General features: G+C 41.8%; 1 protein-coding gene across 2 annotated transcripts in view; it reads right to left on the reverse strand.

Annotated features, from left to right (window-relative positions):
* LOC122558854 (caM kinase-like vesicle-associated protein) overlaps positions 1–21,209 on the reverse strand; it is a 155,839-nt gene that overhangs the window by 87,131 nt on the left and 47,499 nt on the right. For both annotated transcript variants that reach the window (XM_043707701.2, XM_043707702.2), the window contains exons 2-3: positions 12,805–12,912; positions 2,300–2,431 (exon numbers count right to left, since the gene is read on the reverse strand). In XM_043707701.2, the coding sequence (XP_043563636.2) occupies positions 2,300–2,431; positions 12,805–12,899 (227 nt within the window). In that variant the 5' untranslated portion in view covers positions 12,900–12,912. The remainder of the gene's footprint in view (positions 1–2,299; positions 2,432–12,804; positions 12,913–21,209) is intronic.

A 21,209-nucleotide genomic window follows, 5' to 3' on the forward strand; every position in this document is an offset into this window, starting at 1 on the left:
GTGCTGATAGAATTAGTAAAAGAAGTTCAAGGGTACAAATATTTGCCAACAGGAAAGTAATGTCCTGCATAATGCATAACACAACACAAGGATTGGACTGTCGGCAGACCCAACTCGCAACTGGACAAATTGGATATTGATTTTTAGATGGATGAGAAAATGATTTCTCCTCTGATTTAGCTAAAATCAAACATGTGAAGCAGAAAACATTGAACAGACTGCAGGAGCTGTGTGTCCTATCGCAGGATATTAATGATATAGAAGATGGTATTAGTAATAACATTAGCAAATTTGCTGATGATACTAAGCTGGGTGGCAGAGTGAAATGTGAGGAGGATGTTAGGAGATTACAGGGTGACCTGGACAGGTTAGGTGAGTGGTCAGATGCATGGCAGGTGCAGTTTAGTGTGGATAAATGTATGGTTATCCACTTTGGTGGCAAGAACAGGAAGGCAGATTACTACCTAAATAGAATCAATTTAGGTAAAGAGGCAGTACAAAGAGATCTGGGTGTTCTTGTACACCAGTCAATGAAGGTAAGCATGCAGGTACAGCAGGTAGTGAAGAAGGCTTATAGCATGCGGGCCTTCATAACAAGAGGGATTGAGTATAGAAACAAAGAGGTTCTTCTGCAGCTGTACAGGGCCCTGGTAAGACCGCACCTGGAATATTGTGTGCAGTTCTGGTCTCCAAATTTGAGGAAAGACATTCTGGCTGTTGAGGGAATGCAGCGTAGGTTCATGAGGTCAATTCCTGGAATGGCAGGACTATCTTATGTTGATAGACTGGAGCGACTGGGCTTGTATACCCTTGAGTTTCGAAGACAGAGAGGGGACCTGATTGAGACATATAAGATTATTAAAGGATTGGACACTCTGGAGGCAGGAAACATGTTTCCGCTGATGGGTGAGTCCCGAACCAGAGGACACAGCTTAAAAATATGGGGTAGGCCATTTAGGACAGAGATGAGGAGAAACTTCTTCACCCAGAGAGTGGTGGCTGTGTGGAATGCTCTGCCGTAGAAGGCAGTGGAGACCCAGTCTCTGGATTCGTTTAAGAAAGAGTTGGATAGATCTCTCAAGGATAGTGGAATCAAGGGTTATGGAGATAAGGCAGGAACAGGATACTGATTGAGGATGATCAGCCATGATCATAATGAATGGTGGTGCAGGCTCGAAGGGCAGAATGGCCTACTCCTGCACCTATTGTCTATTGCATTTATATAGTGCCTTGTTCATAGTTAAAAAGGTGAATACAAGCCAAAGGATGAGGTATGAGGACAAGTTAAAGGTACATCTTAAGGGAGCAGAGATTGAAGGAGGGAATATCAGAGCTTATGGCCTCAACAACTGAAAGCACAGCTGCCAATGATGATCGAGGAATGTGGGGATGAGATTCCTAGAATCCTGGGCAGCATGGTGGCTCAGTGGTAAGCATGCTGCCTCACTGCACCAGGGACCCATGTTCGATTCCAGTTTGCGTGTTCTCCCCATGTCTGTGTGGGTTTTCTCTGGGTGCTCTGGTTTCCTACCACAGTTCAAAGATGTGCAGGTTAGGAGGATTGGGCACGCTAAGTTGTCCCTGATGTGTGGATTAGTCATGGGACATACTGGAACAGGGTGGGCTGCTCTTCGGAGGATTGGCTCAGACTCGATGTTCTGAATGGCTTCTTCCACGCTGTGGGGATTCTATGAATATGGAGGGGAAAGGGTGAGATTTGAGCAAAATCATTAATCCAAAAGTTCTGGTAAAATCATCTCTGCACAATTACCTAGTTAAAAATAAACTTTAATTTTGACTGAATATACTGTCAAAGTGAGGAGTGTTGGGAGTGGGTCTAAAGAGTGATCGTTCTAAAATGATCCTGATGGCATTTCCTTGTTGCTAAGCTTCGTGTTGCGCTAACAGTTAGTTACCTCCTAGGGTACACAGTACTGGCCTCACACAGAGAACCAGCAACTCTGGGAGAAGACAGGACAGGAAGAGATGCATTGGCACATCAACCACGTTTTATTATTTTCCAACCACTCAATGTCAGGTCAAGACTGTGAATAAAAAGAGAATAAAACATTGCTTTTAATGGCTTCAATTTTCACTCTATCGATTTTTAACAAAAAGATATACGTTCTTGGCCACTGCTTGCAGCAACTGCAAGGAAAAGAACGAAATGCTGGCAATTCTTATTTCTAGGGTTGAGCTTTTGGCTGACAAAGGATTCAATGTAAGAGACAGACATAGTTTTAATGAGGCTTATGTGTGCCCACCACAGAGCCTAAGTGTAAGAGTTCTGGGGACTTACATGTTTAAAATCATGATTTCGTTCTTTGCAGCCTTCCGAACTTTTCTTCCATCTTTCTTTAAAAACTTCTTGCAAGTGTACATTTTGCCAGTAGATTTTTCTTTTGCTCGGAATATTTCGCAGAATTCCTCCCTGTTTTCAGTAGAGAAAGAGAGAAAATAATTGAGATTCCACAGACCGTCATTGTTCAACCTCATGCTGCAATAATGTGAGAGAATAGGCTTTGTGAAACAAATATATCTCATTAGATCCACTGTGGAAACAATGCACTCAATTGTCTTCTGTTGCCATGAAAAAAGCAAATTTCAAAATTTGGGTAAAATACAATACTTGGCGATATGGAAAGTAATAAGTTGGATAGCAGCAGACCCCAGGAGGACATAGACAGGCTGGTGAAGTGGGCAGACAACTGGCAGATGCAGTTGTGAACTAATGTGAAGTGAGCTTGGCAAAAAAGTAGATATACATGCATTAAATGAGAGGCATGGATAGAGTCAATAGCCAGAGACCTTTCCCCATGGCAAGATTGACTGGCATGAGAGGTCAGGGTTTTAAAATGTTAGGAGGAAGGTTTAGAGGAGACATCAGAGGTAGGTTCTTTGTGCAGAGAGTTGTGAATGCATGGAATACGTTGCCAGCGGTGGTGGTGGAAGCCGAGTCATTAGCGACATTTAAGCGACTGCTGGACATGCACATGGACAGCAGTGAATTGAGAGGTGCATAGGCTAAGTTATTTTATTTTACATTAGGATTAATCCTCAGCACAACATCATAGGCCGAAAGGCCTGTTCTGTGCTGCACTTTTCTATGTTCTATGTTCTAAAGTCTACTTGGTACTATATCATGGCAAAGTGTAAGAACAGAGGATCGGGGGGACAATATTCATAATTTTTCCACGTGGCTAGGTTGGGTAGCAGTTACGGAAATGCTGGATCAGCATTTACTGCCCATCCCTAACTGACCTTGTGCAGGTGGTGGTGAGCTGTCTTCCTGTGGTTCATTGAGGCAGATTATCATCTTCTCAGGGTAGTTAAGGATGGGAAATAAATGTTGACTCAGCCAATTTAGACCACATCCCCTGAATGAATTTAAAAAATATGTCTGGGCTGATTGTCTTTGTAAAGATGGACATTGAATACAAAAACAAGGAGGTTATGGTGAACCTTTCCAAATCATTAGTTAGGCTTCCATTGGAGCGATATGCATAATACCAGGCACCATATAGTCAGAGAGATGTATAGTGCGGAAACAGACCTTTCGGTCCAACTCGCCCATGTCAACCAGATATCTTAAATTAATCTAGTCCCATTTGCCAGCATTTGGCCATTATCCCTCTAAATCTTTCCTATTCATATCCCCATCCAGATGCCTTTTAAATGTTGTAATTGTTCCAGCCTCCACCATTTCATCATGACAGTCTATTCCATACACGCACCATCTTCTGCATGAAAATGTTGATCCTTAGGTCCCTTTTAAATCTTTCCCCTCTCAGCTTAAACCTGTGCCCTTTAGTTTTGGCTCCTGGGGAAAAGACTTCAGCTATTCACCCTATACATGCCCCACATGATTTTATAAACATCAGTAAAGTCACCCCGAGCCTCCAATGTCCCAGGGAAAACAGTGTAATCAGCCTTTCCCTATAGCTCAAACTCTCTAACCCTGACAGCATCCTTGTAAATCTTTTCTGAAACCCTTTCAAGCTTAACAACATTGTTCCTGCAGCGTGCAGACCAGAATTGAAAGCAGTATTCTAAAAGTGTCCTAACCAATGTCCTGTACAGCCATAACATGACTTCCCAATTCCTATACTCAATGCAATGACCAATAAAGGCATGCGTACCAAACACCTTCTTCACTATCCTGTCTACCTGCAACTCACTTTCAAGGAACTATGCACCTGCACTCCAAGGTCTATTTGTTTGGCAGTATTCCTCATGACCTTACCATTTACCTTACCACACTTTAGGAAGAGTGTTAAGGCTTTGTAGAGTGTTCAGAGGTGGTTTACAAATGTGATACCAGGTTTAAAGTACTTTGGATATGTGGTGTGGTTGGAGAGGTTGGGATAATTCTTGAAGGAGAGAACATTGAGGGAGAGATTTTGAGAAATTATTGCTTGAAAGTACAAAAATTATGTATTGCTGAAAAAGAGACACAGAGTCAAAAATTTTCATCCTGTATTCAATGGGATTGAAAAACAAGAAAGCTTGTCTCCTTTTAACAATATCTAAGTTCTGTACTGCCAAGCAATCATTTACATATTTGAGACAAGACTATAACCAAGGTTAAAGAAATTATATCAACAACGTAGTTAGACCTACAGCAAAGATATTCATAAAATAGAGAGAAAGTACTGCTTCGTCACAGTGATTGGTGATTGTTGCTATAAGATAATTGGTCAAAGACCTGAAGGAAAAAAATAGACAGTTTCACAAGGTGGGTGTTAAGATCTGGCCCTTCCTGAAAAAGTTGTCAAATTCAAAAGGGCCACTCCAAAGGGCATGCAATTGAAGAGAATAAATTTGCATACTGATAAGGCAAAATACTGTGTGCAATATCGTTTGGCAAGCTTTTTTCAACAGTCAGTATGCGATGATGTGCCAAACGGACTTTCTTTGCATTGTAAGATTCCATGATCCTAAGTTAGAATAATTGTATAAATAGCAAATCTTGGTTTTCCTGGAATGAGAGGTAAGGGTGAAACGACTGACAGAATACAGTGGATTGTCAGAGGTGTGATGCTGCTGCCCCTTTAAGAAGGTTACTTTGTCCATGATTTTTTTTTTCAAGAGAGTTTGGAGAAGCAGAGGTACCGAATTGTCTACTTTAACAATGGTGGAGGAGTGGCCAGGTCCCTGAGATCAGGTTTTTTCTAGTTTAGTTTAGCTGTAACAGTGAGAAGCTGCTGCAGTGCAGAAAGGTTCGCAGCTTCAGCAGATGGTTCCTGACTGGCTTTGTCTCTGAAATCTCTTTGGACGTTGTTCTCTGCTGCCTGTAAGAACCCGTCTTTGAATTTATCTTTTGCCAAGGGATGTGTTTATGGGATGTTACTGGAATTGGAACAGCTCCTTAACTAAGCTGCAGTATCAAGTCTGTTGAACTTTCAAATAGTTAAGTTATTCTGGTTTCTTTTATTTGTGTTTCGACTGCAGTGTTTAAATAAATTTTGTTTTGCTTTAAGTCGAGTGGTTTGACCAGCTGCATCACACCTGGAACACCCACTTCACATCTGCGTTTAAAACAAGAAAATGTTCGGATCTAGGCTAACTTCTTAAAAGTTTGAGGGGGGGGTGCTGGTCTGATCCACAACATAGGAAAGACCATATGTCTTGTTTGGGTTAACTCCCATTAGATTTCAGTCAGTTTGGCTCTGTAGATCTGACCCTTGTTTAGAGTGTTGCCCTGAATTTAATGCAGTCCCTCCAGATAATAAGAAAATGTATGTGGTAGAAAGGCAAAGGCATCCGGGGATACAAGTAAACAAATCATTAAAAGCAGAAGTGTAGATCGCCAAAGCAATTAAAAATCCTAATAAACAACAAGTGCTTGTTTCTTGCGGTACAATATTCAAAAATACTGAAGATAAATTTATATAGGACCCTGGTCAGGTTGCATTTCTGAGTACTCTGCCCACTTCTGGCCTCTCCAATGGACTCCATATCACAGACAAAAAAAAAATTACAAGATGTTTCTAAAATGGAGAGATTACAACAATTGGGAAGGATTCTTTGGAATTTAAAATGTTACAAATCTTCAACCTGAGGCAACCTGCTGACTTCCAATTTTAGGCAGTGGAGGATGGATTACCAACCCACTCCCTGGGGGCATGTGGATCATTTGACTATTTTAATGAGGCTGCACGTTGCATTTTATTTTCTTTATTTTTGATTAAATTCTGAATGGCAGGGTTTTTTTTGGCCATTGGGAAAATTTGACTCGTGAAAGGAGGTGAGGAATGCTGAATAACTAGGCATGTGATTTCCCAGAGTTTAGATTAGAGTGGTGCTGGAAAAGCACAGCAGGTCAGACAGCATCCGAGGAGCAGGAAAAGTCCTCACTTTTGCCTATGTGATTTCCTAGCACTGGTTGTGCGTCAGGAAGTGCAGGAGTGTTTCCCCTCACACACTCCACTCCCACTTGAAGTTTACCTTCCTGGCCACTTCCTCCCCATGGTCAGGTACCCTCCCACCGCCCTGGACCACATGGCTACCTGAACTCCTTCTGAACTCTGCTCCTAGCTTTATCAATCTCCATCCCATTCCAAACCTGCAATTCCTGTCAGTCTGACAATCTGATTGGCTACAGCCAGGAAATGGGGACAAACAAAATGATAAATGGATTCGACTGTTAAATTTAGTGGGACCTGAGGGAAGTTGTTCCTGGAGCCCAAAACTGTTTCTTCCTCACTTCTTCACCTTCTGGTAATAGAGGTGTTTGGACAAATGGAACATTACCATTTTTAATTTGTTCACTCAGGGGATGTTTGATTGGATTTGATTTATTTATGTGTACCTATGTACAGTGAAAAGTCTGGTTTTGCTTGCAGTACGGGCAGATCATACCATACAAAGTAGGATAATCGAATATAATGCACAATACAATTTACTGGTGCAGAGAAGATGCACAAAGAGTGAGAGCAACATTAAATTTAAAATTTGAGAGGTCCATTCAGAAGTCTAATAACAGCATGGAAGAAACTGTTCTTGAATATGTTGGTATGTGTGTTTAAGCGTATTACTTCTGTCTGATGGGAGAGGTTGGAAGAGAATATAACAATAGTGGATGTGGGCATTGCTAGCTAGGACATTCCTAACTTCCTTTGAGAATGTGATACTGAGCTGTCTTCCTCTAGTGCTGCAGTCTTTGTGTAGTATTCAAGCCCATACTGCTGTTAGGAAAGAAATCCCAGCATTTTGACCCAGTGAATGAATGATGGGATTCCAAGTCAGGATGGCATGAGAGGCTCCGAGGGGAACATGCAGGTAGGTAGTTTCTCCATGTATTTGTTGTCCTGCTCCTTCTAGATGGTAGAGGTCATGGCTTTGGGAGGTACTGTTGACGGAACCTTAATGAGTTGTAGGTGATACATATTGCTGCTTCTGTGAGTCAGTGGTGGAGGGAGTGAATGTTGAAGGTGGTGAATGAGATGCCAACCAAAAGGTAGCCTTGTTCTGGATGGTGTTGAACATCTTGAATGTTGTTGGAGCTGCACTCATCTGGGCAAATGGTGAGTATTCCATCACACTCCTGAATTAGTGTCATAGAGATGTACTACACGGAAACAGAGCCTTCAGTCCAACTCATTCATGCTGACCAGATATCCTAAATTAATCTAGTCTCATTTGCCAAGACTTGGCCCATATCACTCTAAACCTTCCTATTCATATACCCATCCAGATGCCTTTTAAATGTTGCAATTGTCCTAGCCTCCACCACTTCCTCTGGCAGCTCATTCCATACACACCCCATGAAAAAAGTTGCCCCTTAGGTCCCTTTTAACTCTTGCACCTCTCACCCAAACCTGTGATCTCTAGTTCTGGACTTCCTTACCCCAGCAAAAAGATCTCATCTATTTATCCTACCCAACCCTGTTATGATTTTATAAATGTCCATAAGGTCACCTCTTAGCCTCCAATGCTCTGGGGAAAACAGCTCCAGCCTATTCAGCCTCTCCAGCCTCTCCCTATAGCTCAAATTGATGGTGGTAGACTTTGGGGAGTTTGGAGATGAATGACTTACTGCTGAATTCTTAGCATCTGACCTTATTTTATATTTAAATGGTTAGTCCAGTTCAGTTTCTGGTCAACGGTTACTCTCAGCATGATGGTTATTGAAAATCCAGTGATGATAATACCATTGAGCATCAAGAGAAAAAGGTTAGGTTCTCTCTTGTTGAGGGTGGTCATTGTCTAACACTCGTTACTTACTACTTGTTAGCCTAAGCCTGTATGTCATCCAACCCTTGCTGTGTTTAGACACGGACTATTTCAGTCTCTGAGGAGTTGTAAATAGTGCTGAATATTGTACAGTCAATACCAATTATCCAATTTCTGACAGTATGATGGAGGGAAGATCATGTGATTGAGGCTAGAACATTAGTTTGAGGAATTATTGGGGAAATTTGTTGGAACTGAAAGATTGACTTTCACCAATGCATTTAGCTTCCTTTGTCCCTCTTTCCCATTAACTCCAGTTTTGCTTGGGTTGTTGATACACTTGTTGGTCAAATGACACTTTGATGTCAAGGGACAGAAACCGGAATTCAGCTCTTTTATCCATGTCTGTGCGAAGGCTGTAATGTGGTCAGTAGTGAAGTGTCAGTGGTGAAACCCAAACTGGGTGCCAGTGAGCAGGTCACTGCTGAGCAAGTACTGCTTGATAGCATTGTCAAGAATGCCTTCCATCACATCACTGACAACTGAGATTAGAACTGATGGAGTGGTATTTGGCTAGGTTGGGTTTGTGCTGATCTTTGTGTATAATTTCTGGGTGGATTCTGGTATTGTGTCTATACTGCAATGGCTTGACTATGGGCACAGCAGGTTTGGGAGTGCAAGTACTTCACTGAAATGCTATCAGAGCCCAGAGCCTTTGCAATGTCCAGTGCCTTTAGGCAATTTTTGATATTAAAAGGAGTGAAAGGAGCAGGCCGGCGACTGGTGATTGTGGCATTGGCGACCTCCATCTGCTCAGCACTCCTGTTTGAAGGTACCTGCAATGCTTCAGCCTTGACTTTTGTACTGATGTGTTGGTCTCCCCCATCTTTGAGAATTGGAGGATCCTCCTCCAGTTAGTTATTCAATAATCCACTAGCATTCACAGCTGGATGTCGGAGGGTTGCAAGAGTTTAGATCAGATTCAGTGGTTATGGGATTGCTTAATCTCAATGTTTACCACGCATGTGTTGTTGCACACGTAGAATCCTTGACTTCTGCATCCATTAGAATTGCAAAAGCCAACAACTGGCAGAAGTTGGAACATCCAAGTAACAGACTTCCAAGGGGTCGCTGCATTTGACTATTCCAAAATAAATAGTTATAGTCAACATTGGAGGAGGTTGTAAGGTTTTCAACAGGTCACTTAAAACAGTTCATGGGTCACTGAAAAGCAATTCAAAGGTTACAGTCAATTAGAGTCACTGGCAGTCTCCAAGCAGACTAGTGCTGCTGAGAAGGCCCCTGCTCTCTATAGTGGGGTTCAGGGAGAAGTCCCAAGATGGTCAGATGGCTCTGTGCAGCTAGAACTCAGTGGAGCCAGTAGATGTAGCTAAGTTTTGGAAGCAAGGTTCAGGAATGTTCCGGAGCTGCGAGTAGCTCAGAAGAAGCTAGCAAGCAACTAATACTTCAGCACAACAGAGAGTGGGGGATGAAAATTTGTTTGGTGCAAGGGTAGAGTTCAGAAAACAATCTCCAACTGTACTGGCTTGGTGAAGCGAGCAGTCTGTGAAAGGTTGGAGTTATGTCTGCGAGTAGGCACTGTAGTACAGTTTAAAACATTCATGGCAGTGTAGTCTCAGGAAAGGAGGGTGAGTTTCTAGAATGTGAGCAGCTGGATTGACATGACAGGCAGTTTGGAAGCTAGGTTCTTAGAAGAGAAATAAAAATGTTTTAATGCGATTCAATGAACCACAGTATCATTAACATCTGAGGGGCTACTGAGAAGAGGTATCTGTCTTGTCTGCATTTGCTATTTCTTGTCCTCTGTGGGGTGTTCAACCACAGTTTGTCTGTTACCCATAGGTTAAATCTGATGTTAGAATGAGTTGCATATGTTCTAGATTGTATTAGAATTCTAAATTTGTATTGCAAATTTTACTGTCATTTGATCAAAACTGTGGAATATGGTGGTTCTATTCTCTTCATAAGTACCTGGGATCTCAAACTTTGCCCACTTTGTCTATTTGTCTCAAGCTAGACTGTAACATAAGCTATAATAAGCTTCACCAGGTTGACACCTCATGTTTAGGTGTGCTTGATGCTGCTCCTGGCATGCCCTCCTGCACTTTCCATTGAGCCATGGTTGATTCTCCTGGCTTGATGCTAATGATGGATTGATACTAATGGCAGAGTGAGGGATATACTGGTCACTTCAGTGCTTCTGATGGCTCACAGTGCCTCATGGGTGCCCAGTTTTAAGTTGCTAGACAAATTCAAAATCTATCCACAATGGAAGGTATCTTCAATGTGAAGATTGAACATTATCTCCACAAGAATGTCACTCCTGCTGATATTGTCATGGGTACTTTCATCTGTGATCAGTGAGGACAATGTGAAGTAAGTTTGTTCCCTCTATTACTTCCCTCAACTGCTGCAGATCTAGTCTAGCAGTTCTGTCATTTAGGACTCAACCCGTTCATTAGAAGTGGTGCTACTGGGTCATTCTTGGGGATGGGCATTGAAATCTGCCAACCAGAGAATACTCAGTGCTTCTTCCAATTTGTGTTCAATGTGGAGACCAATGGATTTATCAGCTGAAGAGGGGCAGTGGGCACTAGGTGGTAATCAGCAAGAGGTCCTCTTGCTCATCTTTGACCTGATGCCGTGAGATTTCACAACGACTGGAGTCAATGTTAAGAATATGTAAAATTTCCTCATTAGCTTAATAATTAGTAAGGAGTAAGTTCCTTACTCAAAGAACAATTACAGTGGTGACTCCGGAATCCTAACGCCCTGTTGTTCGAACAAATTGGAATCCGAACAATTGTTTCAAAAAACTTTTGCCCTAAAATCCAAACACATTTTCAGAATCCGAACACCACGTATCGTTCAGGTCGCACATTGTTTGTTCAGTTCGTCCTGGGAAGTAGTCGTGAAAGCATCGCTCATGTGTCCATCACTAGTTTACCTTGTGTTTTCACCTTGATTTGTGTTGTTTTTTTTAATTATCACCCTTGTGAATTCACCATGGCACCCAAGAAGAGCAGTGAAGCAAATAAGTACATTCACCATTAGCACTCCTCACTAAGGTAAATGAAGTTATTTTCATGTTAGTACATTTATTTCTTGTTTTTATTATTATTACTTGATATTTAGGTCATTTACTCATCTTATTTTACCTTAACCATGTGTATTTGTAAAAGTGTCTTGAAAATTTTTTTTTGGGTCCAGAAGCAGATTAATTCATTTTCCATTATTTCTTACGGGGAAAATGGTTTCGGAATGCAAACGTTTTGCAATCCGAATAGCCTCCTGGAACGAATTAAAGTCGGATTCCGAGGCACCACTGTACAATGTGGAACTTGCTAGTGAACCACCCATGGGCAAATTGCTTCCAAAAAGTAAATTAGACAATTAAGTTACAGAGATTAAATAGGCTGAGAGGCAGGTGCAGCTGAAGAAGGTATGTCTCAGGTATAAGTACAAACATGGACTACGAGCATAGAATCCTGACACTGTGGAAAGAGGCCATTTGGCCCACTGAGTCCACACCAGCCCTCCGAACAGCATCCAAACCCAGCCCCCTATCCTATCCCCATAGCCTTGCATTTCCCATGGCTAATCCACCTAGTCTTTACATCCTTGTACACTATGGACAAATTAGCATGGCCAATCCACCTAACCTACACATCTCTGGAGTGTGGGAGGGAACCAACACAGACACAGGGAGAAAGTGCAACCTCCATACAGACAGTCACCCAAGGCTGGGATTGAAACTGGGTCCCAGTGGAAACCACTGAGCCACTGTGCTGCCCTCAGTTGGGTTGAATGTTCTGTTATGCTCTATATTTTGTGAATATAGGATCAAGCCTGTGTACTTTGCTATATTATTATCCCATGGACACTTCAGTGGTGCAAAGCTGTTGCGTCCCTTCTGAATCTTGAAATCTTTAAATGGGTCACATTGGAATCATTTATCCAATGAAAACAAATTTTCCGTAACTTTCCCTCAAAACCTATGTTCATAATACCTGGAATCAACTAATTTGTTGCCCTAAACCCTCAAGGGAAATAACTTTCTGCCTGTCCATATGCAACCAAAACATCTTGGAATCTACAGGCAGCAACCTATCCACCATGTTTAGATTTCAATGCTACTCTTTCCCCTAAGTAATCCAATACCTTATTTCCCTCTATACTGGTTGGTGAACCAAATGATCTTTTCTTACGAGGTACTTCTGTAATCATGTTCTTAATTCTAATAATTGCTGAAATTATAATTACCCAAAACATAGCCTGTTTACTCGTGACAAGAAAACCCAGAAATTCCCATTTTAATGAATTGGATTCTATTGCAAGGCCCAGATATCAAAAGGCAAGTTCCAAATTCACTACATCTCCCTGAATTATCCATGTGGCTCATCTTTAGATTTACTATTCTGTAAAATCACATTAGGTCTGGTTAAAGCTCCAGTACCAAATATTGTTCACATCCATCTGCTTCCTATCTCCAACTGTCAAGTTTTCTAACTTACTCTTTAGTTGCATATTTTTCTGTACATAAGTGAAAGGGAGGCAGAAATTATAATCTCAACATATAATCTCTCAGGGATTTTGGTGTATACTTACGTTTTGACTGTTTGTCCCAGATCATATTTGTCTGTGACATCTGAAGGGTTATTATAATCCTTTTTGTCACCAAGCGTTATACAGCCAAAAGGCATTGCTGTAGTTAGTCTGTAAAAAAAGCAAAACCGAAACAATTAGCGAGAAAGTGTATGCGACGATTTGATGGCTTTAAGAACTGTATTTTATCCTTTACTTTTCTGAAGAGAGGTTTTAAGATAGAGGTACTGAGCTGTTCTATTTGAATCCAATAGAGTAAACAGCTTGTGAGGCCTTGGAGTTTTTTTAAACAAGAGAAGCAGCCTGAATTGGTTGGGTCAAGCTCCCCTGAAGTCAGGATTTTTAGTTTTAGTTTTTCAGTAGCAGTTGCTGCTGGGTTCTTGAAGCTGGATGTGGAAGCTGTTTCTTCGCTTTCTGTTACAGCTAAGAGCTGGAGGTTCTCTTCCTGCTGCTAGAATTGCAAGTGAAACAATCTATATTTTGAGGGGGCTTGGTCTGGTCCATAACATGTATTGCATATAAAGCTATTGGATCAACAAATTATCTTTGCAAGGTCTATGCAGATACATCATGGTAATTTTACCCATTTTAGCTCAATCATCTGGAAATTAACTTTGAGTTCTTGCGAAGCACCTTTTCTAGATGGGTCAAAACGTGGCCAGAACACAACATCAATTCTATGACTAGCAGTCTGTTCAGAAGTTCTTTGTGTTGCCAAATATGGTTGTATTGCTACAGTAGTAATCAATCCAACAGAATATGGAAAATCATAGCACGATCCTTTCACTTGCTGAAAAATGTTGGTAAGATAATACGTTCCAGTATGAGTGAAAGGCTGCTGTCTTTGTACAAGAGCACCTGAAGGGACTCAAACTGGCCAGGGGAAAAGCATTGCTAACTAGTCTTTGACTCATACAACACAGGAGAGCATTCAACTCATGGAATTTATATTAGATCTTTGAACGAGCAATCTAACCAGCCTCACTCCCCTCTGCTTTTCTTTTAGTGCTGCACGTTTTCCTTTCAAACACATAACTGATCAGTTAATGTGCATTATGAGCACCCTTTCTCCCCCAGCACTCCACACCATGCCCTCCCCTATTGCATAAATGCTGCCCCCTCCACACTTGATGTCTGCTATGATGAAGAGTCATCTGGACTCGAAACGTTAACTTGCTCTCTCCATGGATGCTGCCTGACCCACTGTGATCTCTAGCATTTTTTGTTTTCAGTACAGATTCCAGCATCTGCAGTAATTTGCTTCTAAATATCTACCTTCCTTGATTACTTACCCTCCTGATCTACCCTATCAAACCTCTCATAATATTCAATCTTCCTTTGTGAACATGTTAAATGATTTCAGTTCTCAGGAGTAGTATATGAAGGCCCTGCCCAGTGAAGACAGGAGTACGACAATAAAAAGGTATCGATAAAATTGGAATTTTATTTTCTATTTTTTAATTGGCTTCCTAGTTGTTAATTAACTGACGAAAAATAGAAGAAGCTTACAACACCTTTGACATGTTGCAGTTTGAATTTTTGTGCGTATTTTTAATTTTTGATTTTATACTTAAATCAATATTGTAACAAAAATATATCTTGCAATATGGCAGAATAAATATGACTGGAAATCCAAGGCTCCCTACTGTGCTAACATTGCCTTTTGCATAAGGCACATAGGATGTCTAACTGAAATCCATAAAGATTCTTTATACATGCGGCTCCAAGACAAGTGAAATATCAACTCGACTAAGATTTCACTATTCCCCTTAACTGACTTCAGACATATGCTTATAATCATATGGTAATAATTTTCAATGAATCATGTTTTAATGACAAGGTCACTGATCTTGGACACTAACCTATTGGCTACCTCATGGTGTGAGATGTTAAACTCATTTGAAACCTTTTCAATTATTCAGAGTTAAAACTGGGCTGAGCACCTCCTAAAATGTTTGTCCATCTATCTTTGCTCCTGTCCTCTTTTCCAGGGTAGACTTCCATTGGATTGGTGCACACTTTTGGCCAAAGTGACGCAGCGGTTTGCTATTGCCTTCTGCGGAATGGTGGACCAGGAATCTCACCCACACTGTCCTCCTGCCATGTTGGAAGCATTTACAGACGGAAAATTGACTTGCTCGGCCATGTGATGAGTGAAACTTGCCTGACTGTCATGGTGCACTTGTATCATCATCCCCCTTCTCATTCCCATCTGAGTCAACTTTGTTGACTTTTATAGAATACCTACAGCGTGGATGCGGGCCATTCAGTCCATTGAATCTACACCGACCTTCCAAACAGCATCCCACCCAGACCCCCCCCATTCTGTAACCCTACATTTGCCCTGGCTAACCCACCTAGCTTGCACATCTTTGGACTGTAGGAGGAAACCAAAGCATCCAGAGGAAACCCACGCAGAGAACGTGCAAACTCCACACAGACAGTCACCCGTGGGGTGGAAATCAAATCAGTGTCCCTGGCACTGTGAGGCAGCAGTGCTAACCACTGAGCCACTGTGCCGCCCAATCGCATGAAAATATTGAATAGCAGAGCAGGAGCGAAGGGCTGAATGGCTTACTTCTGCTCCATTTTCTATGTAAATATAAAATGACACATCTAACTTTGCCACTTACACTGTACGTTAATGGAGGATATGTAAATTACATTTGTGACAGAAAGATAACATTTCACAAGCACATTGCATGTCTTGCAATTTGAGGACAACTCAAGTTGGTTTTGGTGTCATGAAACAAGACAATCCCAGATTGACAAATGGTGCTGTAAAACCAAGGCATGATCATGCTAGGGAATGAAAGCCTTCCCAATTTTGGATGTGCACTGGCATTACGAAGAACTTTCAGCTTAGGTATACATAAGCTGATGAATGGGCAAAGTTTACTCTGCACTGCTCCAACGAGTTGGTGCTGCAGCCATGGGAAAGGGGCATTCTGATTGACAATTTTCATGCCCCTGAAAGCCAACAATGCCCCCCACCCTCCCACTCACTCACCTCTGGCTGCTTTGAAGAAACTATTTGTATTAACAGGAGAGACAATATCCAGAGGGCACATGGTTAAATTAATTGGTGATAATGCTTGGATGTGGGGCTAATCAGGGGACATTTTTTTACAGTGGGTTGTTATGATCTGGATACATTGCCTATACAGGTGATGGAAATAGATTAATTAATAAGTTTCAAAATGGAATTAAATATCTGCTTAAAACGAATAATAAGAAGTACAGGTAGGTCTCCTATAATACCATAGTGACATTCCAGCGAAACCACACTTCATAGAAAATCGCTTCAAAGAAAAATGGGGTCAGAGCAGACCGGCAAGAAATATTACGCAAAATTGTTCAAAAACCACCCAAAAGCCTAACACCAAGTATAGCACAGCCTGAATGAAGGTTTAAATCATATTTATTAATGGAACAATAGTAAATTTAACACATTACATTGAAAAGATATTGTTAACGCAGTGGCAGAGGGTCATCATCATCACCACCTTGAGGTGCAGTTATGGTTGCAGAAGTGGATGGCTGTGGTTGATTGTCTTCTGGCTGTTTCTTAGGGGTTGGTTTAGATTGTGTGATATGCAGGTACAAAATCAAATTAAAAAGACAAATGGAATATTTAAGAGTCATCTCCTCTACATTGGAGAGACAGAATGCCAACTCACGGAGCATTTAAGTGAACACCTCTGGGACTCATGCACCCAACAACCCGATGCCACGTGGCCAACGACTTCAACTCCCCATCCCACTCCAGCAAAGACATGCAAGGTCTAGTCTTTCTCCATTGCCAAATCCAAGCCATCCAACAAATGGAGGAAGAACACCTCACCTTCCACCATGGGACCCTCCAACTCCATGGCATCAACGTCGACTTCTCCAGTTTCCTCATTCCACTGCCTCCACCTTACCCCAGATCCAACCCTCCAATGCAGCACCATCCTCTTGACCTGTCCTACTTGTCCATCTTCCTTCCCACCTATCCACTGCACCCTACCAACCGATCTATTACAATCACTCCCCCCACCTGCATTCACCTATTGCCTTCCCAGCTACCTTGTCCCCAGCCCCAACCCCCCATCCTCCTACTTATCTCTCTGCCTCCTCCCCCACACCCACATTCCAGATGAGGGGCTTATGCCCAAAATGTCAACTCTCCTGCTCCTCAGATGCTGCCTGACCTGCTGTACTTTTCAATTATAAGAGTAATGCAGTCCTGCAGGAATTATTTGGAGTTTATACAAGAATATTCTTGTCTCAGAGGGAAAGCAATGAACATTCGTTCGTTTAATTTTTGAGAAGAAGCTGCTCAATGTATAGTTCTGTACCTCTCATGTTCTGATGGCAGCTGACATTAGCGCATGTACAGAACGAAGTATGTGAAATGATCACCACTGGAATCGCACTATTGCGAACAGAGGTAAGCATTCTCTAAAGTACCATTCCTTAATTCTTCAGCCACGTTATAGCCAAATCACACTGCCAAAAACACACTTTATATGAAAACTACCTGTACAGAGCCATAGAGAAAGAGCAGAGGAGTTGGACTAAATGGTAGCTCCTTAATAGACTAGTAGAGAGTTGATAGGCTGACTGGTCTCCTTGCTGTGTTGCACGATTCAATGATCTTTGTGAGAGTTTGCCACTTAGTATTGTTGGGATTAGTTTGAGATAGCTATTTCAGATTCGATTTAAAACCGTGAAGACATTCATCCCATGTCCCACTCTGGCAATGGCAAAGGTCAAAGGGCAGTATGTTGATGAACTGCAGCACTCACATTCTTTTGTCAATATTTTCTAATTAATTGATTCAGGCATGATATCATGCTCCTCTAGAGTAGATGGGACTCAAACCCGGGACCCTTGGCTTAGGACACTATCACTGCGCCATAATAGCCATGACTGGATTAAGCCAAATTAACAAACAGACCATAATTGGGGGATCTGACTGCATCGTTATAATTATACTTACACTGCAATAAATTTCAAGCCAGGTTGAGTATCTAAACATTAGTCTGGTATATTGTATAAACAATGTTGGAAATTTGTTTTAAATATTGCTTTGGTACTTTGTATAAAGAGGACAGAGATCTACTAAGTATTCAAGGGGAAAACCTCGCAGATATAAAACTCATAAATCACATCATCCTTTTTTGACTTCAGGAACAAATGAGATATCCTGCAACTCTGTCCTGTGTATATCTTCTACATTTTCATGCCAAGCTCTATAAGAAGAGCAGTGTATCCTTATAAATTATGCATGACAAATCACAATGTTGCAGTTTGTATTACATATTAGTGAATTAAAGTAGATGGATGAAGTTTGGCTTGTCTTTCATTTCCAAATTCTTAGCGGATCACTAGTTGAGCCCAGAATGCTCACAGGTGTGGGGGGTACACATAGGAACAGAATAACTTACGATTTAGGAGGAGCTTTCGACCATTTAGCCCTTCAAACTTGCTCCACCATTCAAAAAGAATTGGCTACACTTGCCTTTATTGGTCAATACATTGAATATAGGAGTTGGGATGTTGTATTGCAGCTATAACGGCCATTGGTTAGGCCACCTTTGGAATATTCTCGGTTAACCTTTTTTTAAATTCTGGTCTCCCTGCTATAGGAAAGATGTTGTGAAACTTGAAAGGGTGCAGAAAAGACTTCCAGGGATGTTGCTGGGCTGGAGTGTTTGAGCTATAGGGAGAGGCTGAATAGGCTGGAGCTGTTTTCCCTAGAGCGTCAGAGGCTGAGGGGTGACCTTACAGAGCTCTATAAAATCATGAGGGGCATAGATAGGGAGAATAGCCAAGGTCTTTTCCACAGGGTAGGGGTGTCCAAAACTAGGCATAGGTTCAAGGTGAGAGGGAAAAGATTTAAAAGGGGCCTGAGGGTCAACTTTTTCACACAGAGGGTGGTGCGTGTATGGAATGAGCTGCCAGAGGAAGTGGTGGAGGCTGGTACAATTAACAACAGTTAAAAGGCATTTGGATGAGTAAATGATTAGGAAGGGTTTAGAGGTATATGGGCCAATTGCTGGCAAATGGGACTATATTAATTTAGAATATCTGGTCAGCATGGACGAGTTGGGCTGAAGGGTCTGTTTCCGTGCTGTACATCTCTATGACTCTAAGGCTGTGGTTTTAGCCCCACTTTCTTGCCTGAGCTCCTACCTCCCCATAACCTAAACTCCGCACTGTCAAAAATCTACTAATTCTGTGTCAAATTATTTCAATGATTCAGACTCTACTGTTTTCAGGGCAAGGCAATTCCAGAAACTAACAACTGACAGAAAAAAAAAATTCCTTGAACTTAGAAAAAAAAATCTCTTTTTCTTCAATTACATCTCCCAGTTCTAGCGTCCCCAGAAGAAGAAACTTCCTCCCACTATCCTCCCTCAGAATTGAATATATTTTAAAGAACACCTCCCATTTTTCATTGCAGTCGGTTCGGATATAACGCGATAGTTCCATTCCCGTGCAACCCCGCCTAATAAGAAAATTGCATAAAAGCAGCACAATTTAAACTGATGAGACTGGGATCGTGTTATAGCCAATACACGTAAGGGAATCGTGGTTTGGAGGTGCCGGTGTTGGACTGGGGTGTACAAAGTTTTAAAAAATCACACAACACCAGGTTATAGTCCAACAGGTTTATTTGAAAGCACTTGCTTTCGGAGCGCTGCTCCTGATGAAGGAGAAGCCCTTCGAAAGCTAATGCTTTCAAATAAACCTGTTGGACTATAACCTGGTGTCGTGTGATTTTTAACCAGGTAAGGGAAGTTTGCTTTCTATAAATAATGGTCTAAATTCTTCAATTGACTTATAGCCAATTTGTGTTGAAGAAATACACGTTATACTAATCTGTAAGTAATTACTTAACAGGAATTTGTTTTTCAAAACATCCCATGAATGACAGAAAACATACGATCTTACATTTATAGTTACTTTAATCAACCTGTCTATGACATACCTCTGGGGCAAGTGGAATTTGAAGCTTCGCATCAAAAAAGCTCTACAGACCTTGCAATTTTAGCATGTGAGCTGTAGGACATAGCAGATTTATTTGCAGCCAATTAAATGCCTTGTCAACTAATTCTTTTCTCTTCTGTATGGACCTCCAAGGTTTTTGAAACCAGAAGACAATGTGTTAGCACATTGATTGGCATTCACGGTCCGTCAGGCAGCTTATATGGCCACCAGGAAGCATTGCTCGTGTAGTCCCTTCCAAATGCTGCATCCAATTTTCATGGTCCCACAAACAGCAATGAAGTGAATTGCCACTTGATGTTTTAGGTATTGATTGAGGGATAAATATCACCCGTGGCACTGTGAGAAGTCCACAGCCCCTTTACAAACAGGCCCTATTGTCCAGCTGAGAGGGCGAACACTTGCAAAAGATCGACAATCTGAGGATGCAGCACCTTCTCAGTGCTGCACAAAGGTGTAATCATCAAAGGGCATTAACAAGCTCTTTCTTTCATAACAACATTTTTAAAGGGGGTTCAACCAGTTCTTACCTGAAGCAGAATTCTGAGTGTTTTAGTCAGTCAGTGTAAGAAGGTTTATCTTGAAATTCACTATGTTTCAGGCCATTATTAATACTGAAGCGATGTATCAGAGCCTCACACTGAAGTATCAGAAAATAACTTTTCTTCTTTTCTTCTAAGTGTCAGTCATGGCTTAGTTGGTAATGCTCTTGCCTCAGAAACAGAAATTTTCATACTCAAATCCCACTCGATAGACTGAGCCCAAAATCAAAAACTGATACATCAGTGATGTACTGAGGATGTACCGCCTGTTCGAGATGCTTGGATTGAGATGATAACCCAAATCCTCACCCTCGGCTCAGACAGATTTAAAAAGTCCTCTGGCGCAATTTCGAAAAGCCAGGTCGGTGTGGAAGGAGGAGGTTGAGGTGGGTGAGCTAAGTGGGTACGTGACAAGTGGGCAGGTGGGTCATCTGTTTAGGTTGGGAGGAATTGTCACATTGAGGTTAATTGTATCCTACAGAGAGGGGGTGAGATGGAGGGGATCAGGAATGCATGATCAGAGATTCGAAGGAGCCAAGTGCAGTCAGAAGTCAGGGTCGAGTCAGGAGTGGGGGGAGGGGATGTTGAGTGGGAATAACTGGGTGCTGTGGAGGGGGGCGCTCAGGCGTCAGGGAGGAGATGGGGCTATATTGGGGGTTGTCCTGAGTTGCGAGAAAGTTGGGTTTTTTGGTTGGGAAGGGATGCAGAGTGAGGAAGCAGTTGGTTGCAAGAGTTGGACTAGACTTTCTCCACCTAGTCTTTCCTTGATAATGTTTTATGTGTTGCAAACCCAAAGACTGTGACTTTGTGATTGAGGTAGTTTACTGCAACTATCCCCTTTCTTAACTGGGTCTAAGGGACTTATTGGTT

The sequence above is a fragment of the Chiloscyllium plagiosum genome, unplaced genomic scaffold (genome assembly GCF_037043375.1).
Source record: "Chiloscyllium plagiosum isolate Xiang-an unplaced genomic scaffold, Cpla_swu_hap1 HiC_scaffold_14, whole genome shotgun sequence".
NCBI lineage: Eukaryota > Metazoa > Chordata > Chondrichthyes > Orectolobiformes > Hemiscylliidae > Chiloscyllium > Chiloscyllium plagiosum.